The sequence below is a fragment of the Sinocyclocheilus rhinocerous genome, unplaced genomic scaffold (assembly GCF_001515625.1).
Source record: "Sinocyclocheilus rhinocerous isolate Xijiao unplaced genomic scaffold, SAMN03320098_v1.1 scaffold101, whole genome shotgun sequence".
In the NCBI taxonomy this organism is placed as follows: Eukaryota; Metazoa; Chordata; class Actinopteri; order Cypriniformes; family Cyprinidae; genus Sinocyclocheilus; species Sinocyclocheilus rhinocerous.
The window spans coordinates 143,928-171,844 of NW_015626036.1; the positions used below are offsets into that span (position 1 = coordinate 143,928).

The following is a 27,917-nucleotide window of genomic DNA, read 5'->3' on the forward strand; positions in this document are numbered from 1 at the left end:
GCAGAGCTCATTAGCATTTAAAGGAAAATGCACTGAAACGGCTCGCTGTGAACAGAGCTGTTTTTGACAGGGTAAAAACGGTGTTGTTTTACACTACCATTGAGAATTTTTAACCAAAGTATGTTGTAGACTTTTCATTAAGACCCTAAAGAATCATATCAACTTATGGAAAATGGGCATCCGATGACCCCTTTAAATGTTACAAAGGTTATATAGAGCAGTGAGTGATTTTTCTCTTAGTCTTTTGTAATGTTAATAACATTAGACAGTAAGCAGGTATATTAGGCTGCTGTCACAATAAGAGCTTATGCACAGATTCAACATACTGATACACAACATGCATTTTCTTTCTCAACTATTTCCGTTCCAGTTTACCTGAATACTCGCCAAGATAGACATTTTTCATGATCCAGTCAGTCCCTGCTGGCCATAATCAAGCTTCAGCCTACTTTTTTCCCCAACTGAATATACTGATTAACTATAATTGTGTCATATTATGAAAGTAAAATGGTTGAGAATGTCACTTCATGTTGACTTGTGAAGCCATCCTGGGCTTTACAAAGCTTTTGAGAGTTTTCTAAACTTCAGTTTCCTTTGGAATCAGGAACTAAAAAGCTATAAAACTTTTTTGGAAAGTAGATTTTTAAGACTGAGACTGACACATTAAGGCTCTGTCTATTGCAAAGGCTTGATAATGTACTTTTTTGCCATTTTCAGATCCACAGAGAGGCGGGCAAAACAAATGAGCATCGTCTTCCTACTAACAATTGTACATGGTGTAACCTTCAGCGCTGACATCATAAATCCTAGATGCTGTAAAGAAATAATCGCGACCCTTGCAAACAAGCATCACTGCATTTCTCTTTAGAATCATACAGAAGTTAGTCTTGTATAATCTGATGCAGCTACATGCTGTTTATGTCACGCTATAATCAGACAAATTTCGGTTATTAACATTATTCAAATGATTAACCACTTAATTGAATTAATAGCCGCTGTCTATGCAGTAACAAGCAAAGTTTCACGCTCAGATCAGATTCACTGTTTCAGTCTCTAGGATCATTTACTATTTATGATCTCTGTTCCAATCCAATGAGGACCAAGGCGAAATCTGAATGACCAGCAGGGAAATACCTTCTGCTTTTAATAAAGGACTCTGCATGTCATGTTGCTACTTAGAAATAAATTAGAAAATAATATGCATCTATGCTGCTTGATTTAATAAACCAATAAGCCTCAGCTTCACGTTATGCATAACAACACCTCTTAAACATGCATCCTTGTGTGCCTTATTGCTTCTATCAAATGACAACAGCTATGTGCTTCTTCTGGCATGTAATATAGTTTATTAACTTAACTGTAGATTTGTTGATCAGAACAGGTTTGGAGAGATGTAGCATTACATCACTTGCTCACTAATGGATCCTCTTGCCATCAGAATGAGAGTCCAAACAGCTGCTAAAAACATAGGGTTGGGTATTGTTTTTTTTTTTTGCGATACCGGTGCAAAAATACTTTTAAAAGTATTAAAAGTATTTCAGTGCCTAAACGGAGCCTGAACCGATACATAAAAAAAAACAAAAAACATGAATTGGCCTTTAGCGTTATAAACATGTAATGTCTGTTTCTTTCTGATTCGGTTCTAGTACATACCGGTTACATAGGTACCCAACCCTATAAAAACATCACAATAATCCACAAGTAATACACACCACTCCAGTCCATCAATTAACATCTTATGAGATGAAAAGCTGAATGTTTGTAAGAAACAAATCCATTATTAAGACATTTTTAAGTCCATTCACTGCATATGATCCATTGGTGAGCAACTGATGTAATGCTAAATTTCTCCAAATCTGTTCCCATTAAGAAACCAACTCATCTACATCTTGGATGGCCTGAGGTTGAGTACATTTTCAGCAAATTTTCATTTTTGGGGGAACCATTTCTTTTATATAAAATAACAAATGCACATGATTGTTTTGACTATGGCTCATCCAGTCTGATTTTAGATTATTCTTTTATTTTTATTATCATAAATTGAATCTCTCGTGCAAACCCCTTTTTGTTTTGTCATTTCTGCCCACTTCAGTCAGTCAAGAGCTAGTTTTTTTTTTTTTTTAATTCAGCAGCCGTGTGACCTGAAATTACATTTTCATCTTGCAAGTCATTCCTCACCTTCAATTGTTGCTCTCGGTGCCAAGCGAATCCTTAAATCGTTTGTACATCACGCTGGCTAGAACAGCTGAATTGAATAGACGCTACATTTATCCCATGTACAGCAGCCACACACCTCATAAAGCCCTCAGCGACACATACACAACCCCAGCGCCCTCAGCGATACCCGTGCACATTGCTCTTCCTCCTCTCATTCCATCTTTCCGCCACTCTCGTATGCTCGTTTGCTGTAAGCAGGCTGTTTATCTGAAGATCCCTCCTGAAACACTGCAGCAATTTTGCCTTGATTATTCAGCCTTGTTTGATTGCTTATTCTTTCAGAAAGCATTTTGCTCCGTAGCCTGAGGTGACCCTGAATTAATCATTTATGTGAGTACATGATTGCTGTTACCCCGTTCTACTCATTGCCCTCAATGTTTGGAATGAATTTTAATTTTCTAGCTCTATGCTCTAATCTCATCTTTATTTGTGTCCCTATTTTATTTTTATTTTTTGGGGCATTCAATACTTTTTTTAATGAGAAGCATCTGAGACGATTACATAAAATAAGAAAATCTGATTGGTGTTTGATCGTGCAAAATTTGCCACCATGATGCTTGGGTCTTGTGGATGGTTGTTAGGGAATGGTAGCATTGCTAGGGTGTTCTGGCCTCGCAAACAGTATAAAGCCCCGTTCACACCAAGAACGATAACTATAAAGATAACAATATCGTCTGTTTATTCAAAGCGCACGCTCGTCTACCTCTTTAAATTCTCGAGCTCGTGACAGCAGGATTGATTATGATTGGCTGTCAATATTTTTATCATTCATCAGCTGAATGTGATTGCAATGATATCGTTTCTCTGTGCCTTTATCGTTATAGCTGTGGTGTGGACTCTGCTATTCTTTAATATTGAGAACGATTTTTAGAACTATATCTTTATCGTTATCTTTATTGGTCTTGGTGTGAACGGGGCTTAAAGGTCCCATATTGTACACCTTTCTGGAGTTTTATTTTAGATTTTGATGTCCTTAAGAATATATATTTGCGGTATAAGTACCAAAAACCATCTCAATATATTTTTACAGCTCCTCTCTCAGGAGCTCTGCTGAGAACAAGTGGATTTTTGTCTGTCTAATTAATATTCATGAGCCTCTCTTCTGATTGGCCTGTTGTTTTCTGAGTGACGCACGGCCAGGCCAACCACAGGTAACTAGGGTCAGCCGATGTCACAGCACTAGCTGGAGGCAGCAAAACAAAGGGGAAACTGGGAGGCGGCCCATTCAAACCAGCGCAGATTCGGCTGCATAAGGAGCTTAAAATATCATCTGGTTGTGATGTTGGGTGCCAGAATCGACGTAATACAGCCTCAAATTTGAAATTTGATCGCATATCTGCTGCCACTGCCAGACAAAAAAACCAACACCGGTTGTGGTTAAAAGCAATAAAAGAAGCAGACTGGACAGAGTAGTTCTGACGTCAACTTTTTACGGAAGTCACAACGGTTCGTGAAAAATAGCTAGAACTTTAAGCAGGCTGTGTGAATTTTACTGTGGACTGACTGTTTTGAAACTTATATGGTAGTTAAATAGCCCCTAGACCTCAGTAATCGTGAAAAAAGCCAGGAATTTTCAGTTTTGACAATATGGGACCTTTAACACTATGTACGTTTTTAGCTCATTTTATCATCCATCAGGTGAAAATATGATCTCTTGGATAAGTAATAGCACATCTCTCTGCTACACAGTTTGAGGAATAATGTTCGCAGCAGTGTTTTGTTCAGTATTATTGATATTATTATAGTATTTTTTTCATATTTTGAATTAGCTTTTATTTTTATTTTTGTTTTCATTTTTCATTTAGATTTTTGTGTTTTTCATTAGTTTTTATTTTTTAATATTTATTTAGCTTTATTTTTATATTTTAGTTAGTAATTTTAGTACTTAAAAGTTATTTTTTTTGTCTTTTATTTGTTTTTTTAACCTTTATATTTAAAATAAAATAAATTTAAATATAAATATAAAAAAATCAGTAAATAAGACATGAAATTTAATCTAAGTTTAAGTACTAAAATTACTAAAACTAAATTAAACTAAAATAAATTACAGCTAGATTTAGTAATTTTAGTACTTAAATTTAAGTTTAATTTTTGGGCTTTTTTATTAGTATTTAAAAAAAATTTTAAAGTAATTTTAATACTCCAACTTGTTAAATTTTGTTTTTTTTTAAAATCTTTTTTATTAGTTTTTATTTTTTTATATTTATATTTGGCTATAATTTATTTTGATAATTTATTTAGTAATTTTAACAGTTTTCATTTAGTATTTTCTTAAGTTTTAAGTTTGCGAATATTTAAAAGTCAGAACACTGGTTTGTAGTACAATGTTGTGGGACGACTTTCACAAATGTAATAATTATTGTTTAAATCATCTGTTAAAATGCATAAATGCAATGGAAATCACTAATACATGCATGTATGAGCAATAGTAGTGACACTTGCATTAGCCAACACCACTAACGAATCAGTGACAGCCGCGAAATCCCCTGAGCGACACAAGAGCAACCTTTGAGCAATAGACTTTCACTGCAGAATCATGAGTCACGACCTTGGAAGGGCAGCAGAGGTGACCATGTGTTCTGCTGTTGTGGATTCACAGCGTCATGCTCTACTGAGACGTGTAAAAGATTCACTCAGGCCTGAGAGCTTCAGCTAATCTCTCTCATGGTTCACACACACGTCCCATTGACCACTGCTGCTCTATTCATTTCAGTGCTTTAAAGTTGCCTTGTTATATCTGTTTTGATTGGTTACCATCTGTATACTGTACTGTCATTGGCCATTCATTTCAGTGGTTGTATATTAACATGGTTGTTTGTGACGTCAATGACCCATTTTGCTTAGTTTTTCATAAACAGTCTGAGAAAATATAAACATATTCAACTCATATATTTCAAAAGAGTGAAAAAATTTTTTTTTTTTTTTTTCAAGATATGACCCTTTAAAACACTTCTAATCTCAAGGGTTGTAGCAGATGCTGAGGTTTGAAAAGTACTCATGAATTTTACATCAGTGTGGAGTTTTATTCATTGCACTAATCCATTAGGCCCCAAAGAGTCTTACAGCAGTGTTACAGTATATTTAAATGATTGGTGATTGTTTAAGCTTTCATTACAAGCATGGCACAGTTGCAGAGTAATATTGACAGGAGGTTTGTTTGTTGCTTTATCAGAATAGCTTGCGATCGCACAGCTCTGTTACACCGGCTTATTTTATGCAATTAAAATGTTAATGTGACTTTGCAGAATCGCTGTAGGGGGGAGCGGTATCTCTTATTCCAGCTGACAGTTACTCCGAGTCTGTTGGGCTTCTTTAGTTTGTCGCCTTACATGTCTAAAAATATAACCCAACTGTGAGGGCTTAGACAAAGTTATTGCTTCGAACACAGAACCAACAACCTGCTGACGGCACTTGTTGTAGTCATCTCTCCGAGGGTTTGACTGGGATTACAGCCGTGCATCCTGGGACATACGGCGTTATGTATCGAGAGCGACGCTTGTGACTGTAATTCACTGAGTTTTGGAGCCAATCCTGAGCTAATGGAAAAAGAATCAAGTGTGCTTTCTGTCTGACATGGAGGTCTTCAGGTTGTTCGTTGGAAATGTGTAAGAAAAAGTATCGTGGGCTCATTTGGGAGCAGCAATTATACCATTTTAGAAAAGGGTGCTAGAGATTTAATGGGTCTTAAATGGCCGGAAAGGGCCATTAGAAGATATCTGTAGAGAATGATGGAGGAAATGGGTGCAGAACAAACCCGTGGCACTATTTAACTTCAGTGTGTAGCTCATCCTGCAGCGTTTGTGCTCTAGACATGAATGATTCCTAAGATCATTAGGGGTGTAAATCGGACGTTTCGGCACGATACAATATGACATTTATTCCCAGCGATACAGCATTTACCCATACCTCAAAACATGCTGCGATGCGGTTGCAATTTGAGTAGATTCAGGGGGTTGTGATCGATATACTGATATTGTGATATTATGTGCCTATTTTATACAACCAGTCACTTTTTTATTAACTCACAAATGCAACCAAAATATGAGATGAACATTTAATTGAACTCTCTGAAAATTACAAGTCCTATTTCTCCATTGGGACGTCCACAACAAAAAAATACAGTTAAGTTTCTTAAAGTCTCCATGAAATCATGTTAGTATGTTAATTTTCAAATGCACCTCATGAGCAACTTAAGCTCAGATCAGTATTTATTGTGAACCATGAAAAGATCACAACTCTTTACTCTTACGAGTGTAGCGCATCACATTACATATTTATAATTACAATGCAGTCTGTGTGTTTAAAGTGACGTGACATGTGGCCAAGTATGGTGACCCATACTTGGAATTAGTGCTCTGCATTTACCCATCCAAAGTGCACACACAGCAGTGAGTTTAACTTGCTAAACCATATCACGTTCTCAAGCATTGCTAGAATTAACAGAAAAAATTACCGGTCAACTGGCAAGTAGTATTGATTCAAATACTTGATTTATTTTTTCGCATTTGGAACTTTTAGGCCTTATATATATATACAGTGGGTACGGAAAGTATTCAGACCCCCTTAAATTTTTCACTCTTTGTTATATTGCAGCCATTTGCTAAAATCATTTAAGTTAATTTTTTTTCCTCATTAATGTACACACAGCACCCCATATTGACAGAAAAACACAGAATTGTCATTGCATTGACGCATCATGTCGTTAGTCATTTGACTGATGTATCAGTCCATATCGATGTATCATTACACCCCTACAAATCATCATGTGTTTAGTTGATCATCTTAGCAACCATATAGCAACCATTCACAACACCCTAGTATCAAATCTATTTTTTCTTACTATGCAAATATTCCCTGCAATAATTACGTTACTATTTATAATCTAATTAATACAGACTAGGGCTGTGCGATTTGGGGGAAAATATCAAATTGCGATTAGCAAATCGCAACGTCTCAAATCGCGATTTCGATTCGATTTCGATTAATCGCACAGCCCTAATACAGACACAAGCTAGTTTGTAATGACTTTTCTTTCATTGAATATCTCTCTTTTCTCTTCTTAAGCTGCCTTTGATTATATAAGTGTGTGAATTGAGAAGGTCACATTTCCTTGATAAAAGAATGAAATCTCAGTATTTCACAGTGATCATCTCCACTGACACAGACTCTAATTGCGAAGCCATTATTGTTTCGTTTCACATTTCATGTTTAAACCGGTACTGGCAAATTCATTTATAATTTTCACTGCTTGGAGATAAAAAAATGTTTTTGGGCCAGAAAGTTTTAGTCTCTGTCAAGCAGATGGGCTGAATGATAAAATATCCTAATGGTCACACCGCGCCGGCAGTGCAATGCATTTGCATAATTGAATTCCACGTTAACATCATAATGCGCGCATTTTGAAGCATGAGTAAGCAACGTCAGAACGCGATTATCAAACTCATCGCGATGCACCGATTAGCATTCTTCATTTGTGGGGAAGTTCATTCAGCCTGCGATTCTGATTGATTCAAGATAAACTACACATATGACATCAGAGCTTCCTCCAAAAGAATGATGGGGCCCTTAATTGCGATTCAAGCTGGAATCCATAGGTCGCAGAAGCGGCATGGAGAGTGATCTCTGCAAATGATGAGAGGGAGAACTCAAGGTTGTTTGTCTTTTGTCAGACAATGTTCTCCGGCTCAGCCTTTCATGTAGATATCAAACTGAGTCTCATGGTTGCGGGTTAAAGTAGTTTTCCTCTACAGCTAAGGACCCTTGTGCCACCCCTCGTGGCTTTTAAGGCCTACATCATGGATGTGCATTCAAGAATGTGATTCCCTAGGGAAAATAGAGACTTGGATCGATGATCCTTGAATAAGACGGACCCAACATCAGTTAAATAACAATTGTATTATTTGGTGAAGCAATGAAAGTCAACATGAGCTACTGCTTTTTCAATACACATTCCTGGTTTCATTGTGCATGATATTAATATTTGAATTTAATGTCACCAGTGCATCACCTATTTTTAATCGCTGCTTATATACTTTAAAAATATTTTTTTGAAGTTGTAAATAAAACAAAGATTATTGGAGTACATTTTACAAGAAAATACTATTTCAGTCTTTCTACTTCAAAATTGCACGTTTATTTCCATGCGTTACTTGCTGTTTCTTAGTTAAATTTACTAGCAATTTTTCAGTGAAAATCGTTTCTACACCTATTTTTTTTCAATAAGTTTTTTATCTTCCAGTGGATAAAATCATGCTTTTTTTCCACTGGATGTCCCGTTTTACTTGGATTTATGGCATATTACAAAAGTAAAAGAGTTGCAAACATTATTTCATGTTGACTTTAAATGTAATGAAAATGCCTCTTTCAAGAAAATTAAGCAATTCGTCTCTACAGAGTCAATAAAGGCATCTAAAAGAAGGTTAGGACTTCCAAAAGATAACTCATGCCGTCTGATCTACGAGATTAATCTTGTAAATGGTTTCTCAGTTATTAACAGCAACAGCCTTTGAATGGCGAAGAACAGTACTGCGCTGATCCGATCTCTCCCACTGCACACGGGCTCCTGTAACTCCCGGGATACCTCGACTGACGGATGAGTGATGAAACAGCTGATTTATTCCCTGAATCCTCTATTACTTCACACACTGGATGGATGTATCCTGACTTTTTTACTTTCTGAAACACTGTCAGGTCATCCAGCAAGGGATAAATAACATTGAGGGATAAGGCTGTGTTTGTCTGCTCTGTGAAGGACGAGCAGGCTAATGGCGTAACACACACACGCACACACACATAATTAGATGTAATATTTGCACAAAACGACATCTGCCTTGCAGTCCTATTGAGTAAGTCAAGGCCGTTTGGAGTAAAGAGAACAGTCTCAGTCTCTCTGAGTGACTTGACTACTGGCTCTTTTAATATACGGTCAATGACTGTAAACGAAAGTAGCTACTGTGAAACGACATGAATATTTTAGCTCGTCCTCCAGTGACGGAGGTGGCCGTGTTCTCCCACTGCAAGCCAATTCAGGAGCCTTAACATTTGCAGAGAGCAACGGTACACCTATGATTAATTTACCATCTGGGCCAGTTAGGAACTGTATCATTTCATGCAGGAAAAAGCATTTTGGCTGCATCCCATCATACTCTGGATATGACCTAATATTTAGAACAATAATAATATTTTAGCCATTTTAACTGAGTGTTTATGTTGTATTTATGTATACAGTACACTACTATTCAAAAGTTTAGACCGTAAGAAAGAAGGCTCAACAAGGCTGCATTTATTTGCTCAAAAATACAGTAAAAACAGTAATATTGTGAAATATTATTACAATTTAAAATAGCTGTTTTCTATGTAAATATATTGTGAAATTTAATTTATTCCTGTGATCTAAAGCTGAATTTTCAGCATCATTACTCCAGTCTTCAATGTCACATGATCCTTCAGAAATCATTATATGCTGCTAAAGAAACATTTCTGATTATTAATGTTGAAAACAGTTGCACAGCTTAATTTTTCAGGATTCTTTGATGAATATAAAGTAAAAAAAAAAAACAGCATTTACTTGAAACTATTTTTTGTGACAATTTCAGGCAACTTACTGACCACAAACCGTCAAACTGTAGTGTATATATAAACGTATATATTAGTGCTGTCAAACGATTAATCGCAATTAATCGCATCCAAAATAAAAGTTTTGTTTACATAATATATGTGTGTGTACTGTGTATATTTATTATGTATATATAAAGACACACACATACAGCATATATTTTGAAAATATTTACATGTATTTGCATGTATATATTTATATTCATATAAATTATATCATATATAAATATATTTAATATATACACGTAAATTATTTTTCTTAAATATATACATGCATGTGTGTGTATTTATATATACATAATAAATTTACACAGTACACACATATATTATGTAAAAAAAACTTTTATGCTTCTGTCTTCTGTCTGGAAGCCATGCATGCTCCTGCCATCACACTGCTCCACCATGTTTCACAGATGATTTTGTATGCTTTGGATCATGAGCCATTGGACCAAGCCTTCTCTATTCTTGTTTTCTTCCCGTCATTCTGGTACAGGTTGATCTTAATTTCAGCCGTCCAAAGAATGCTTTTCCAGAAGTGGTCTGGCTTTTTTAGATGTTTTTTTGCAAAGTCAAATGTGGCCTTGTTTGCAGCTTGTGGTGAACCCTCTGTATTTGCTTTCGTAAAGTCTTCTCTTGATTGCAGACTTTGACAGTGACACGTCTGCCTCCTGGAGAGTGTTCTTCACTTGGCTGGATGTTGTGAAAGGGTTTTTCTTTACCATGGAGAGGATTCGCCAATCATCCACCACTGTTGTCCTCTGTGGACATCCAGACCTTTTTATGTTGCTGAGCTCACCAGTGTGTTCTTTTTTTCTCTCAGAATGTACCAAACTGTTGATTTGGCCACTCCTAATGTTCCTGCTATCTCTCTGATGGATTCGTTTTTGAAGCCTAACAATTGTCTGTTTCACTTGCATGGAAAGCTCCTTTGACCGCATGATGTGGGTTCACAGCAACAGCTTCCAAATGCAAATGGCACACTTAGAATCAACTCCAGACCTTTTACCTGCTTAATTGATGTAGAAATAACGAAGGAATAGCCCACGCCTGTCCATGAAACATCTTTTGAGTCAATTGTCCAATTACTTATGGTGCCTTGAAAAAGGGGGAAGGTATATATTAAAGAGCTGTAATTCCTTAACCTTTCCTCCAACTGTGATGAGAATCAAATTAAAGCTCAGAGTGTGCACTTTAAGCCCATACTCATTATATAACTGTAACTTGAATATGTTTTGTTCAGCAGCTAAAATAATAAAAATTGTGCCTGTGTCCAAATATATATGGACCTAACTGTGTGTGTGTATGTGTGTGTGTATATATATATATATGTCTTATTAATGTTAGTAATTTCATAATTCAATTTTAATTTCAAGTTTTATTCCACCATGCAAAATAGTTCAATGGCTTGGTTTATATTAATATAGAATTAATATAAAGTATTTTCCAGCTCTGAACATGGCCAGCTCAGTCAAATCTGTTGTTATAAACGTCTATCGATCAGTTCTGGTTGTTTTTAGGCCTTTCAGTCAATCTAGCTTTTAGTAGCTCTCAAGCATGAGTCATGCTCCATTGTCCAGAGCAAGATGTTCAAACCGTTCAAGCCCACGCCCAACCGATAACCTCTGCCTGCTGCTTCTTCCCAGAATACATCTGGCAAATAGTTGAAATTAGCCTCACATTCCCCTTTCTCTGTTTTCTCGCCGAACAAAGTGCTGCGTTCTACCGTGAGCCACAGGTGGAGGGTTCACTCCATTTGTTCCGCTGCGCGCTGTGCCATTCAAACCATCACTGTGATCTGCATCTCCACAGCTGCTTTGAAAGACTATTTTAAACCCCCCGTCTCCCACCCGGCCCTCCAGACATGACTCTGACTCTATAATAATGCTGCACATCTTCTGATTGTGTTTCTGCAATTTTCATGATATTGTGCTGTCTGTCTCCAGACAGCCATCCAACCACGCTTCTTTCACTAATTCCGTCCCCTTGTTTAGTCACATTGGATGCATTTTATGTGTGTTCGGTGTGGCATGTTGCTCAGACTATAAATGAAGCCCTTGATGCTTTGTGCTGGGGGCCGCGGCTTTCAACATGCCCACAGGCTTCAGTGGATGAGTCAAACTGCTCATATAATAATGAATTGTGCATTAGGGGCTTATTGCAAAAAGAGAAAATAGAGGTGAGCTTTAATTTGATAGCGGTTTTGATACTTTTGGTTTACGTGCAGTCATGAAGAATGCATTAAGTTATCGGTCCAGTTAATAGAGAGAGCGAGGACTTGAAATATGAAGTTATAGCAACATGTTTTTGTGGGCAAATGAAGCCATGCAAAATGCAAATTAATGATGCCGTCTCTTTTCCACGGAAACCTCTCTCTTTATAAGATTTGTGTTTATACTGACGGACTGCTTATGCTAATAAAGTAGCAGCTTGGGAAATGCAAAACACAGAGGCTTCGTTACCTTTCTTCTGACAGCAAGTTTTCCATCTCGTTGCGGCACAGTTCAGCAGTCCCTATGGGACATGCACCGTGAATGGATGCTGCACACATATCGGTTCCCTTCATTGGAAAAAGCGCTAGTAATGTAAACACAGCCTATTAGGTGGTTCTCCAGAGCTGTTTGTGGGCATCAGAGAGTATACCTGGGGAATTAACGGTATTGTATTGTATATATTGTATTTTTTTGTACTTTTCTCCTTCTTACTGTCAGTCGCTGTCTTCTTGGCCACCTTCGTTAACAGATCGCTGCTAAAGAGAGCCCAATCTTTGATTTATTTGGGAGAACTTGTGTTAGTTAAATGTCCCATAAATAATGATGCATGACAGAACATTTGACAGCTTAATAATTAATGACTGTAAGCCCAGAAAACACAAGCTTTTTGGGCAATTTTCTGCTTGTTTTTCTCATTTTTGGACATCATGAGAGGGTGTTTAGAAACGAAGTGCCTCTCTTCAGGATATTATTAAATGTAGCTTATTAATGAGGCAGTAAGTGCAGTATAAAAATATGACAAGATATATAACTTTATAATTGTATTTGTTGCACACTTTACCATGCTTTTTCACTAAGAAAAAAAATATTTTCCAAATTTTTCCAGAATGTATAAAAAAGGTCTCTTTCTGCGCTGATTAAATTTAGATTGATTCATAGCCCCAAGAGTACCAAGAGATTTGACATACTCTTTAAAGAAATTAATTTATTTCATTTGGGAATTCATCTCAGGGTCATGCCTCCGTTATAACCACCAACTCATTTTCTACAAATCTATTTATACTAGGATGAATCTCATGAAGCCTGTCTAGAACAAATCCAGGTCATATTTCACGCCGAAATCAGATTTTGCTTGGTGAAAATGAAGCTTATTTTAGGGGACCATAATATTTATTATAATTGGTAAAGCATTTATACATCATTGCACTGCTTTTTGTAAGTTAAATGGTTCATTATATAGTAAAAAATGCTATATTACAGTAATAAGAATCACAGCTGAGAGTAATAGCTTCAGACACATTCTTTTAATTTGGGGGGAAAATGTGCATTTGGTCTTATTTATTATGTTTTAAATTTTTTCCTTTTGATGTTGATCACAAAAAAGATATGCAATATGAAGATTTGGTAAAAGCTTTCCATAGAACACATTTTGAGAGATTCTAATACATTTCCATGAGTAGATGCTGAAATATCTCAGAAAACGACACATAACGCAAACTGATGCTGGCATGTATCGTGCCTCATTTGATTTGGTACTCTGACAACCGGCTGATTTAGGAAGTGTGTTTGTATGTGTGTGTAGTTTCCTGCCCCTTCGCTTTTATACGAATGCAACTCAAACTATCATAAACCAGAAATGTTTCTGTAAGGCCGTGTACTCTACACTGCCTTCCAAGCCTTTGCATTATCTATTCCACACAGCTCTGTGAAAGGCAGAGCGCTAGTAAATGGTAAGTTTGTGTTTGTGTTGTGCCAGGTGTGCGATGGGTCCCCAGAGTACCCAGAAGCAGAGGCAGAGGAAGGAGCCGCTTCAGGCGTGGAGCTCTTCCAAGTACGCAGACGTTCCAGTCGGAACCTGCAGCTGCCCCCGTTGGTCTTCCGGCAAGCTGAGCAACATGACTGGAACAGCAAAGAGACTGAGCCGATCGCCCGTCCAACCACTCTGGCGCTGCGCACCCCCCCGCTCATCGCCATCACATCTGCTGATGCCGGCAGGTGAGCAAAACAGCCTTTTGTGTGGATGCGTAAAATTTGGACATTTGGTCATATTGTGCTGTTTTCAAGATGTAAGTGGATGTGGATGATGCAATTATTTCTTGACATGCCTTTAAATATATTTTAATATTTCCTTTCTTTGTCACTTACTGGCAAAGATGAGAAGTTTAAAGAACAAAGGATGCACATGCTGCCACAGAGGATGATGCAAAATAGTCTTGTTGCACATGCTTGTTGCCTCATAAACATGACTAAATAAGTATTATTCAGTAACACTTCAGATGTTCTGTTGACTATAAGTAACTTTGCAAGTACATGCCAACTAGTCATTAGGGTGTTAGTAGACTGCCTGCTTAAATCTGCTAATACTTTATTTTGATGATCCCCTAAAGACGCTCTACTGATTACATATTCTCCTAAACTTGTGCACATCCAAATGACTCAAAATTAGCTTCAGGTACAAGACAAAAAATAACAAATAATTAACAGAACAAATAATGTCTGCACACTGAAATTTTAGCTGTACAAAACATTGTTTAGGGAAAATATTTTTTTGAAGCTGTAATTTCAGTGTGTGGACATTATTTGTTCTTTGTAACTTGTTGTTCTAACCATGAACCTAACCTAACAGTCTACTAATATTCCAATGAGAGTTAGTTGTAGTTGCAAAGTTACTCATAGTCAACTGAATTTCTGAAGGCGACCATGAAAATAAAGTATAACCTATTAATTTTCTTCAACAGTGCACAAAACGCATGCAAAATAAACTTAGTCAACAATCTAAATCGCAACTAAATTATGATGAATTCTAATTTGCTTCTTTATAGTTCTTTAATTGACTTCCCCGAACCGATAAATATGGCATTGTTGTGGCATTTCATGTTGTAAATATGATCATTAAATGGAAATAATATAAGGACTTATGCTTTTCCACTATAATTTTTCTGTGCCAGGTCAAAAATCCGTCATAACATAAAAATAATTGGTTGTAAATCGTTTAATCTCTAATGCACCAAGTTTTTTTTTCAACCCACAAGGTCATTTGTGAAGAAAACATTGTGGGAGTCTTTGTACAAACACTTGGATATTTCTCAGCAGTGGCGTTTCATCATCGCCAGTGATAGAAATGTAAGAATGAAGTGGGCATGGCGATAAAATCGACTGCTTTGGCAAAGATTGGCTTCACTACTAGCTCCTCAAAGCCTGTTTAGAGTGAGAAGTTCTTTGGTGGGAGGGCTAGATTAGAACACACTTTGACATTTTGTCCAGTGTCACCCTGTCGCTGTTTTTCTGTCACTTATCATCCATGCAGCCTGTTCCTTCTTTGATGGACTCTTTAAAGAGGCACAGCTGAAGGGTGTCTCTCCAGGGCCGCAAGCAGATGGATGAAAGAGAATTTGTGGCTTAAGATCAGTTTCTTATAAGGTATCCACAGCAATATACAATGGCATTTATCTGTGAATTTTCTTGCGTCTAAAATTTTGTAGTCTTCACTTTTAGGCGATACTATTTCACACTTGATTTTCACATTTACTGAAGACAACATGAGTGCAGCTTGCCTGTGCAGAACTTTGTGGGTGGTTGCTTACAGGCGAAAAAGCCCACTCCCAATATTCAGGGTGAGGTTGCATTGGTGTTTTTATAGTCTTACTTAAACTGGGATGTACTATGGGCTTAGTAGCTACTTGTTAGTTTGTAAAAAGTAAACTTCCGTTAATTAGACTTCAAATTTGTAAACAGATGAGGTATTGAAAAGCCATGCATTTCAGTTTTGTTTAGTGGAAATTAGTTTCTTTTGTAAATTAGATTTTCTTTTGAAATGTGACAATCAATAATCTGTTAAACATTATTTATGAACTGTATTTTTATTTATCCAATTGGCTTTATTTCAACCATTATTCCCGAAAATATTCAGTTGATATGTAGGGTTGCATTTCAGCTGTGACTCCTGGCAATTTTAGATAAGGTTGTTTAGGGTTTAGATGTTAAGACTGTGAAGTCTCACATGCAGTACTACTGTGCAGAGTTTTATCAGGCCAATATAGCATCAGCATCATGAATATTTCATCAGCTGTGGTGACTTCATGTTTGAAGCGCAAGTTCTTGCATTTTAAAGATTCGGCATGTTTTTGAGTAGGTTTAACAAACAGCTGACGTTCTACATGAGCCGGCAGCATAAATACATGCATGTGTCAAATACGGCCTTATTCTATAACACAGAGAAATCAGTGGCACCCCGCCATTCACAATCAATTTCCTCCTGTGGCTATTCATTGAAAAGCTGCGTCATCTTGGAGCTATATTTTATTTTTAGGCCAAACTAGTCGTGCACTGCTGTAGTGTTTTAGTGTGGCAGGATTCAATCAAACCTTATTGACTGGGTACAATCTCCTTTCATTAACGTCTAATAGTTTACAAGGTTAGATGAAAAGATGGAAGTGCTGTTTAGAACCAAGGACAGAATTATTTTTTTCAAAAAAGGGTTTCTCTTATGTTGCCCCTGCAGAGAAAACACTGTTAGACCTCTTCACGTTGTTGGGAATGAGAAAGTAATTTCCTGTCAGATTCTGAATCACAGACATCCAGGTTAAATGTCACAATGATCACAAGTCATATAAATCATACGTCATTTGCCCTGTAAAGTGAAATTAATAGAATACCTGACACACTTTTCTGTGATTGCATTACAGATTTTTTGATCTATACAAACTGTGGAGATCTGTGCTGCTTTCTAAAGAACTTTCCTGCATGTATTGTCTGGTTTGGCCCCAAGCATGGTTCATTTATAATTCATTCAGTTTGTGCTACGAACTGTCACTGAATTTCTTCAACATGCTAACACGTTTTGCCGGCTCTGCTGCTGATTGGGTCGATTTGACGGACTCGTTGGCCACCCTGTTAGCGACACTATGACTGTTTAAATCAGCTTCAGCACTGATACTGCTGAACTGTGCACTTTTATGTCTAAAATTTGTTACGTTAACTATCCTAAACACCTGCCGTTATGGCTGACCGCAGCTGATTTGGGGGGGGGTTCTAGATACAGCTTGGCATATTCAAAGTCAGAAGAGGTTCATAGTTTCACAATCATATGAAAATAGGAATTTGTCTCTTTCCGAAGCCTTGCTGTGCTGGAGTGGCAATATCAGCAGCCTGAATCAGCCGTGGACCGGAATACAATTTTTATGTGTCTGGTGAGTCATATTCTGCCCCTTGATATGTGAATACATCTGGGATTCGTTTAGAAGTTTGTGCATGCTTTGGCATGTAATAAATAGATCATGCGTCAGGCTCCATGTAAAGCATAAAAAATGATTTTCTTTCTGTTTTGTTCTTTGCGTCGTGTGACGTAAACCCTGGATCTGCATTTGCACATTCTTCAATTACACCGATTATTCACATGGTTCTGTTCAGTATTAGGGATGTGCAGAAATTGAATGAGTAAGCTATCAGTCTTATAGGCAGCCATAGTTGTTTTAGGGTCACGATCACATGCCACCTGACCTCACTAACTCACTAGTTGGTGGTTAGATGACTAGTCAATCACCCTGACACATTTGTACTGGTCTACACCACCCCTTAAAAGGACATCAAGAGACACGTCTGTGGTGAGTTCAAAGAAAAAGGTCAGTTTATGAATCTCTGATTTGATGAATAACATTTACCATAAACCACAAAGCATTTATTTGGATTATCAGTATCATTGACAACCATCCCCATACCCAGTGGCATCAAATTTAATGCAGCCTGTTTTATTCCCTTGAAAGGTTTACTTGTCTGACTCACACATGCAGATTCATACCTGCAAAAAATAATTTCCATTTTTTGTCTTCCCAAGCTCACAGAGCACAGACCACAAGCAAACGTTAAACCAATTGCCGCTTTGATTTGCTATACAAGACCTATATCCATTATTCAGTTCAATCTGGGAATTTATCAACTCAGTCAGCTTACAGTAAACTTTAATTTGCATAGGAAAATTTGGTTTGAAGCGCCCACCCACTAAGTTGGTGAAAAATGTTAGTTAATAGCAGCATGAAATAGCAGCTTTCTTTCCTGTTTTGATATATTTTCTATTGAAATAGTAGGTTGGGATGAGACACAGATTATATTTGTTTAGTCTAAAAACCATGAGCCATGATTTTTTGTTCGTGCTATTGCTAGTCAGAGGCAGGTGATATTTATGGACCTTAAGTAGCTCCGCCCCTTTTCAGTGTTGCGCTCGATGTCTTCTGTCTTCATTTGTATTTCCACAGAAGGTGAGGTCATACAAGTTTATGAATTAACCGCTTGTTTTAAAATCTTTATGGCATCCTCTTTAAACATTACAATGCACATGGTAACTTTCGTTAACTCTACAATAAGTAAATCCACTTAATCAGCTAATTACTCTTTAACGTGATGCTAGAGCTACAGCAGAAACGGAAAGACAGAATTCTAATGATGGCTGCGCACTTGTTTCTCCAACGCATAAGGTCTACAATAAAAGAGAAGTAGATGTTCTCATTCTAGAAACCATTTTATTGGACAAAAATGTTTATATGCCGTAAGTTAAGACGAGTCAGTATTTTTGGCATGAAATTTTAAATATCTGTAGGCTATGAGTATATGTGACCCTGGACTACAAAACCAGTCATTGTAGCAATAGCCAACAATTGTATGGGTCAAAATTATGGATTTTTCTTTTATGCCAAAAATCATTAGGATATTAAGTAAAGACCATACATCAATTGAAAGCTTATTTATTCAGCTTTCAGATGATGTATATCTCCATTTCAAGAAATCGTCCCTTATGACTGGTTTTGTGGTCCAAGGTCACATATTTTTGTCAACCTTTAGGCATAGGGTATAGTTGACCTTATATAAGCTAAAATACGTTGATTAAAGGGTGTTCCCTGCAATTTTATCGCTGAAATGTTTGTTAAATGAACTTAAAGTGGGAGGGTCATTGTAGTTATTGCCTTACATCGACATACTCGTGTATGACATTTTGTGGCTGCCAATTTGTATTCTTTACGTTAATTATAATGTGAGTAGCACAAGTATTTATTTTATTTAGTTATTTTTTTCTTTGCTTTACCTAATTGATTGTGGTTCTTCATCTTCTTTGATGAAATTGTGACGTACTAAATATTAGAGGCGTCTTATGCCGAGTCGCTTTTCCTCAGTCAGTTTGACAGTTTAAAATAACGGTCGCTCCTGCTGAGCGGGAAAGTGACCGGCAGCATCTGTGAGGAGGTGATGCGCGCGCTCCTCCTGATCGTTTGCGGAGGCAGCAGCCGCCAGCCTCACCGTCTCTAGCGCAGAAACTCTCAGAGAGAGAGAGAGCGAGCTAGAGGGGGAGACAGCGGGATATTCTTACACACACACCGACAGATAGCTTACCTGAAAGCACCGGGAAAAATGGACCGAACCTACGCGGTGGATACGGGTCACCGACCGGGTCTGAAGAAATCACGGATGTCGTGGCCGTCGTCTTTTCAGGGATTTAGACGGTAAGATCTGTACTCTTCATCGTTGAGGGGTAGATGGGTGTGTGAAGAGGCTTTTGCGAAGTGCACTCACTTTCTTTGTGTAGATCAGTTCATCTCCGGAAGAAATTGGGCTGTTTTGGCTTAGAATGAACTGAATGAACTTTAAAGTCAATGGACTTCGTTGAAAGTAATAGTGTCTTAAAGCGCGTGGAGTTGTTTTTGATACGAACGAGACTCCTCGCGCATGGGATTGTTTTATATGTATATAATTGTTTAATTATTGGTAACGTTATATAATTAGAGTACAAACTTAATATCTAATAAAAAACGACAGCCATATAGTATTGTTTTTTTTATTGTCATCGTTTTTTAAAGTTCCTGTCTTTCTTTAAAGGGTCTGGCGACGATTTTTTTTCTATTGCGCAAATATTTGCAAATGTATTTTATCAGTTCACTCGTCCTTCGGTTTGTTTATTTATTTTATTAGATGGATTATGCTCTATAAAACTGGAATGCAATGAAGTGTGAGTGGCATATAGGGGTTATATGGGGTTTATGTCAGTTTTATCCAATGTATATGGATAATCTGGTTAATTATATGCAATCTAGATATTGCTTGGGCGGAACCAGCGCAAATTCACTTGTGCTTAGGTAGAATTATCTATAACGTTGGTGGCATGTGTGTTGCAACCATTTTGTTTAGCTTATGGATGTTTATGTATTTATCAACTCATAGCATATGGTTGTTTGGGTTTGACTGATATTTTTTTTCTTTTAAGGACCAAATATGCAGATTTTTAATCTTTGAGTGTTGATAACCATATTAATGTTTTAATTTTTTTGTTAGATTTGTTATATTATAGTTTCATTTGTTTGTTTTTTGTCACAATAATATTAATATTAGACTACAAAAATAAAGAACATAATATGCATTATGAAAATATGATATATAATTGTATGCATTGTTATAATTTTGACATTATATTTAAAGTTATTTGGCAGTCTAAATGGTGTCTAAATTCATTAGACTACACCAATCAACAGTCAAGTTTAGATTACACTGATGCCAGTCATCATGACAGTCTCAGAGTTGCCTTGTGAGGCACCATTCTGTTTTGCGGATCATAAATCATAGTTGTTGTTCCACCTTGAATTGTCAACAAATCTCTCCACTTACAGACATAATTAATGTGCCAAAGTGTCTTTCTCTCTAACCACGTCCTCTCATTCTCATGCATGGATGAAGAAAAACAGCACGGCAAGTGTTAATTGCCTACTCAGTTGCCATTGGTACAATCGTCTTAATTTTTTTTGTCACTGATTACATGGTATTGCCAACTCAAGATGTTTTTTTCCCCCCTCTGGAGTTTGTTTCAACATATCTTGATGAACACAGTAAGGGGTCATGCAGAGGTCAGTTTTTACTCAATATATACAGAGAACGCTTTGTCCTATGGGATTTCTGGGTGGGCTGCCCTCATCTCCCAGTATATTGCTTATAAGGAGTAATGACAGTGTTGGGTTTCATTCCCTGAGTGCAGTCCAGAGAGCTCATTGTTGGCCTAATCCAGGGATAGATGGATGGATGGATAGATAGATGGATAGATAGTAGTGCTGGGCGGTATACCGGTTCATACCGAATACCGGTGTTTATTTTTGTTATGATATGAATTTTTAAAATACCGCAATACTGGTGTATGTCGCTTAAACAACGTTCGGAACGCGACACATTTGGATAAACCTTAGCTATGGCTCAGTTGGAGGATTTCGCCAGTGCTGTCCCTCGAACGCGAGGTCTGACTTTCCCGGAGAAGTGTCACCTCTCGCAATTCTTCGGAGAGCAGAACAAGACAAAAATTCCAGGGATTTGACAACTGACACTGTCTGTCACCCATTGGTATGAATTTTGTACTATTTGGTCAAATTTGTGACATGTTAAACCACCAGTGAAATGCACTTCCTGTCTGGAGGGTAATTGCTGTCAAAAAGTCGGTTATGCTCAGGAGTTAAAAGGCCATTACTTTTCCATTAGAAAGTGCACTTGGTACCCCAGCCTAATTAAGCTTCAACCAGCGTGGTGCTCGATTTTCATTGGCTTGTGCTGGGGTTGTTTGTTGTATTTAGGGGGTTTGTCAGATTCATAAGCTTGAGTTGTCATCCTCATTAGGGTGTATGTCCCTGTGACCGGTATACCCAGCCGCTAACAGTACCTTCTAGCTATAAAATGAAACCTTATCAGATATATGAGCATTGTGTAACAACATTACGTGACTCATCGGGTTCAAGGGCATGTCCAATTACACAGTCTGTACTATATAGTTGTCCCTGTGAATGCTTGTCTCATTTGCAGCAAAGATATGGCTGTGTTTCTACCAAAACTCTGGATAATTCACTGCTGTTTGTCTACTGGAATGTCGCTACTAAGAAATTCCATCAAGAAGTCTTTGAGATTGTTGACATTTTGTAAGAAGCTGGAATTGTGCATTAATGTCATTTTATATTTGGTTGGTGCACTTCCCAAAAGCCAACGTTTTCACTTGCCTCACTTTACCACAAAATGATCAATTTGATCAATTTTTATTTTTAGCAATCCATTTTTATATATGATAAAAACATTTGATATATTTATGTATATTATATAGTTTTTTAAAATAAATGTAAATTTTTCTAAAATTCACTAAAATGTGTATATATATATATATATATATATATATATATATTGTCCTATTTATATTATTATTATTGTTGTTTTTATTACGTCTAGTAATGTTTTTAAGGACTCACAATCACAACTAATATTTGCAAATTCAACAAAGCAATCTATTTTAAGGCAACAAGAAGACATGGTCTTGGTTACTAATCAGCATAATTTGCAATAACAACATGCAATACAAAACTCTCTTACAGTGGCCTCGGGCTAGCAGACCATCTTTATTAAGTCCTGGCTGACGTTCTCATTTTTGCAGTATTTAATTGTTTTACACTTCTCACTTTACTTGAGCAAATTTTAAATGCATGACCCTCACGATGGAAGGTGGCACATAAGCTATTAAGCCCGTAGGCCTGTCTGTCAGCTTATTGACCAGAGCACAGGGTGATTCTCAAGGGAAATTTGTGTGCTGCAATAGCCTGCTCACTGTAACTAGCTTCACGTCCCTACATGGTTTTAACCGAGCTTCTCTTTGGATTGTATGAAGGGAAAGGAAATGTTTACAAGCGTTGAGCCAAACTGGGTCAGATTCTGAAGGTACTGTACAGTTAGTTCTCTGTAGGGAAGGAAACTGATGTACACAAAGCTGTAAACAGGGAAAATGCAATGGTTGCATCTTGACATGACAAGTGACGATGACTTTGTTGTCAATAACACTGTACCCGTACTGAGAAAACAACCCATTTTACCACCTGAGCATCATCTGTATGACTTCGCCTCTGTAATTTTGCAGTATGATGTTGGCTCGCACCACAGCAGAATAATTTCCTCCTGAGTTTCGGTAATATGTTGAGCTGGAGACAACTGATGGATTTTGACAGCATAATAAATCATTGAAAATCTGCATCCCAGGGCCAAACGTATAATTTGAGAGCAGGCTCGCTGTGCATGATGGGAAGGATCAGATATTATTGTTATTATACAGGCCTCATCATTTTAGGCTAATCATCTTGAGACATTTTGGGCACTTGAATGGTGCTCCTTCACAGAGATCCTTCAACTTCATGTGAAGTTGCTTTAGGGAGCACTGTCCTCTCGACTCTCTTCACAGACGGCTAATTAGAAACAACAACTGCAAAACATACAGGCCAGCTCTGTAGCTTTGTCCTCAGTTGTCACGGCCGATGTCGCTTTGTAATGAAGAGTCCAGCTGGAGCTGAGAGGAAGAATATACCATCCTTTTCTATTTTTTATGTTTGTCATCCTAGAGTCATCCTAGAGATGCTTTTGTAAAAGTGGGAGTTTCTAGACTCTTCACGCTGCTCGAGTAGTGCTACTACTTTCTGAAGTGCTAATTGAAAGCACCACTGACTGTATCAACAGCAGCGTGCTTGAATAAAACTTGTTCGGGGTGTATGTGGTTAGTAAGGCGGTATTCTTAAGCGAGCGAATGTGCTTCCGAACAATCCTTGGAGACCTGTTTTGTATTCCTCTGAATGTACCCAGACTTCCAGACCTTTTGGGAAATCAATACACCGCTGAATGCTTGTCTCAATCCACAAAAAGAAGATGGATGCTGGAAGTATTTTAAATAATTGAGCGCTCTTGTTTTGGCACGCGGCGTATAGTTTTTGCTGGATTCTTTTTCCTAGGTTAGTTTTGTTTGGCGTGATGGTACTGTCATAGTCGTGTTGGTTATTATTTTGTCACGCTATTGTCTGTTGTCACCTTTTGCGCAAAGAGGTTGTGGCTGAAGGCAGTGCTCATAAGATGGATGACTTTGGGTAACACCATCTGTGTGTCTCGTGTACAGGAGCTGGATGGCAGCTAATGCATGTTACACTTTCTAATGCACAGAAAACACATGGTTTGACGTCTGTAATTTGCAGCGACGGAGCGTGAGAAGTGGGGAGGGAGGTGTATCTGCCGCTGTCCATCAGGGAGTCAGACATACGAGAGGGTTATGCCTTACCTCAATTCAGACATGATTAAATGATGGATCCTTAATTAATGACAAGGAGCATATGAGTGTTCAAAATTAACTTGTCTCACCTGCCAATGGTGATTTGAGAAAATATAAAGTACTGGTCAAATTTGGGGTCAGTAAGATTTTATACTACTTTTATTCATAAGGGCACATTAAAATGATGAAAAATCACAGTAAGGACAGTAAATTTGTAATGTTACGAAATACTTCTATTTCAAATAAATGCTGTTCTTTTGAACTTTCTCTTCATCACAGATCCCTGAAAAAAAAGGCACAAAGGGTTTCATTAAAATTTGAAACTGTTTCAGCACTGATAGCAAAAGGTTTCTTGAGCAGCAAATCAGCATATTAGAATGATTTCTGAAGGATCATGTGACACTGAAGACTGGAGTAATGATGCTGAAAATTCAGCTTTGATCAGAGGAATAAATTACATTTTATATTATATTTAAATGGAAAACAGTTCTTTTGAATTGTAATACTATTTCACAATATTACTGTTTTTACTGTATTTTTGATCTTATAAATTCAGCTTTGGTTAGCATAAAAGACTTATTTCAAAAACATTAAAAGACCCAAGACTTTTGAACCATAGTATCATAAATCATTGCAAGTTCCATTAAAGTAAATCATTTAAATGAATTTTTTTTGACAAGAATCATAATTGTCCGTTATTTGCCTTGTATTGTGGTTGCAATTTACAATATTTTACAGAATTTGTTTTGTGTAGGGCAACTGCATTCTTGCAGGCAAGATACTGTATTTAAAACAATCTTAAGTATGCTCCTGAATATCATTATTAATAGTTTTTGCTTGTGTTTGGTGATGTACCAAAGAAAGTGAAACATGCATTTGTGGATCAGATGTGTAAAACTCGCTTGTTAAAACTGGCTGTTGTTTCCTATAAGCCTATAGACTAACTTAATTGTCTAGGACTGGCCATTGCGTTCTTATGTTTGGTAGTGGTGCAATGGATCAAAAAAGTCACGGTTCGGATCATATTACGGATTTGTTTTCACTAAAAAATTTGTGAAAGCTTACTTTAAGCACTTCTATACCACAACTAAAAACTACTAGCTTAACCAATAAAGTTAGTAATAAAACAAGAACAATTACACAAATTACAAGCATAGATGAATACAACAAAACACAGTTACAAATAAAGTCAGTAACAGTAGCATTTGTAGAAGATTTTAATTAATCAAAATGTAAATTAATGTGGCCATTTATGTATTAAGTTATTCTACTAATATAATCATGTGTATTTGCCTGCATGTATAGAAAACTGTATGAGAATGGAATGTGCAGACATATGGTGAAGTACATGATAAGCACATGATGGCACATAATGGGGCCCTTATTTTCACAGAACATAAAATTAAGGCCTCATGACTGCATCGTGATGATCCCATAACAAATATGAATGAAACCATTAAACAAGCCTAGAGAACGAACAGTATATAAGAGAGTACAGAAAAAGAGTCTAGAGATTGCTCTGCAGAGTTCTCTCAGGTTTTATTGTCTCTGAAAATAAAACCTCTTCTGGCATCAAAACTCCAAGACTCTGAGAAAGATTCTTCACAATAGCGGCAGAAGCCACCACACATTCAGGTGCAGAAATGTAATAATTAAGTGTAAAATAACACAATAGTGCTCACTGCACAAGTTAAATACAGATTAATCTTTGTTAGAGCTGTGGTGTTATTTGATTAGCAGACAGAAACAGGTATTTGTTGGCTGCTGTCTCTTTAAGACCAAATGCACAGACCTAATACTGACACACATCCGTTTTTTTTCTCAGCTGTTTACGTCCACTTAAGACATAACCGACTGTGTTTACTAGAATACTTGCCAAAACGGGTATTTTAACATAACGTTGTGTGTATGTGAAAGAGGAATCAATTCGCTGTCCACGCAGTGTCTCTCTCCGCGTGTGCGCGCTTCGGGTGCGTGCGGCAGCGGCTGAGCGCAAAGAAAACAGCGTGCGAGAAAAAATTGCTTGAATGTGTAAACTGACAAGACAAAACATGTGCAAATGATAAATTTTAACTCTATGATGGTTAAACTTAACAGTTAATCTGCGAATCACATGCGTGCCGAACCGTGCAGCCTGATCCGTACGGATCACAGATCATCTACAATCCGTTGCACCCCTAATGTTTGGACATGTCAGATATTGCATTCTGGGAAATTAAGTGTTCTTCCAGCCTCATCTATTCATAAGACCTATAAACCTTCAAACTTCAAGGCTTTTTAAATGTGTGTGTGTGTGGTTTTTTTTTTCAGAACTTTCAAACAAGAGTTTGTTGAGCCAACACCATTATGAATTTCTTAGATAAGTTGCAATTCCTAAAAGTATTACTGCTTAATGGCCAGTAGTTTTTTTTTTTTTTTTTAGCTACTTGCCAAAGCCATTTTTTCCCCCTTATTTGGCGCTTGGCTGTGTTAATTTCTTATCCTCTTGTTCAGCTTCGTCAGGTCATCTTGATTTCTCAAATGGAGTCATTAGTTCCAACTCCCTTTTCTCATTAACAGTGATTGCAACATGGCCTGAGAAACAATAGTTTGGTGAATGTGGAGTGAATGAGCGTGTGCATGTGCCTTTGGTGTATTTTTGAGGTGGGTCAGTACAGAGATAATGGGTGCTGAGAACCGACCTAGAAGAGAGTGAGTGAGTGAGTGAATGAGTGCTCGCTCATGTCACATGGCTGAAACAGCCCTTGCTGCTGTAATGGATTTCACGACATCAGACTTCTGCTGTCCATCACTGTGCGTTTAAAGACCTGCGCCGCAATGCCAATCATATGGAAATCATATTTCTGCATGCAGGAGACTTTACCTTTGTACACTACTAAATCCTAAGATTCAGAAAAAAAATCAACTCTCCAGAAAGGAAAAATGAAATAAAATGATACGTTTTTGGATGTTTATGCCTTAAACAAAGGATAAATCTACCAGTGATTGCCAAAAATTACATTTTCTTTCTTAATACCAGAGTCCCCATGGTTTTGGAAAACCTGGATATATAAGGGAATTTCTAAAGTGTGATTTTAAGGCATAGAAAAGTTATGGAATTCATTAGTCGTGAAAGGTCATGGAAGATTTGTTAATATTATGTCTTGCTTAGTCCAATAGTTTTTTTTTAAAGACCCTTAAAAGTCATTCCTAAAAAGAAAATAAGAAATAACATGATACATTTAGGGAGGTTAATGTTTAAAACAAGTGATAAATCTGCAAGTGGAAAAACACAAAATATCCTAGATATTGTTTATCAACATATGTGCTACATCAGATCTGTATGTTTCAAAAGTATAAAAAGCTAATTTTGGGCAGGTTTGATTGAAAATATAAAACTTTTGGTGTAGTTTTCAGCAATCTATTCCTGTAAGTAGTGATCGACCGATATTGATATTTTATAACCGATACCGATACCAATTATTTGCATGTTTATGTGCCCGATAACCGATATGCAGAACCGATATTTATTTACTGTTATAAAGTAAATAAATGACTGAGTGAAGTAAGTCCATACTTCACTTTGGTTTTTCCTCCTTTCAGTCATCTTAAAAAAAGTGTTGAAAATTAGCAGTCTTTCATGTTAAAATTAATCTTCATACTACAACAATAAAAAAACATTTTATTTAAAGCATCAGCAGCAACACTAATATTAACAATAAGCAAAATAAATGTAGAAGGTCTAATGTTTTCAAATGGAGAAAATAAACCCGTCACGAATTCAAATGCGGCCCACCATGCTGAACACAATTTTT

General features: G+C 37.1%; 2 protein-coding genes across 4 annotated transcripts in view; both read left to right on the forward strand.

Moving 5' to 3' along the window:
* The window catches only part of LOC107709206 (DEP domain-containing protein 1B-like), a 71,379-nt gene extending 55,954 nt beyond the window's left edge, over positions 1-15,425 (forward strand). Inside the window, exons 11-13 of the mRNA XM_016513647.1 lie at positions 13,798-14,036; positions 14,106-14,107; positions 15,349-15,425. Coding sequence (XP_016369133.1) covers positions 13,798-14,036; positions 14,106-14,107; positions 15,349-15,425 — 318 coding nt within the window. The remainder of the gene's footprint in view (positions 1-13,797; positions 14,037-14,105; positions 14,108-15,348) is intronic.
* A 3,980-nt stretch (positions 15,426-19,405) lies between these two features.
* LOC107709115 (cAMP-specific 3',5'-cyclic phosphodiesterase 4D) overlaps positions 19,406-27,917 on the forward strand; it is a 157,614-nt gene continuing 149,102 nt past the window's right edge. The window contains exon 1 of one of the 3 annotated variants that reach the window (XM_016513584.1): positions 19,406-19,531. In XM_016513584.1, the coding sequence (XP_016369070.1) occupies positions 19,440-19,531 (92 nt within the window). In that variant the 5' untranslated portion in view covers positions 19,406-19,439. The remainder of the gene's footprint in view (positions 19,532-27,917) is intronic. The other 2 variants (XM_016513591.1, XM_016513561.1) reach the window with 2 other exon arrangements.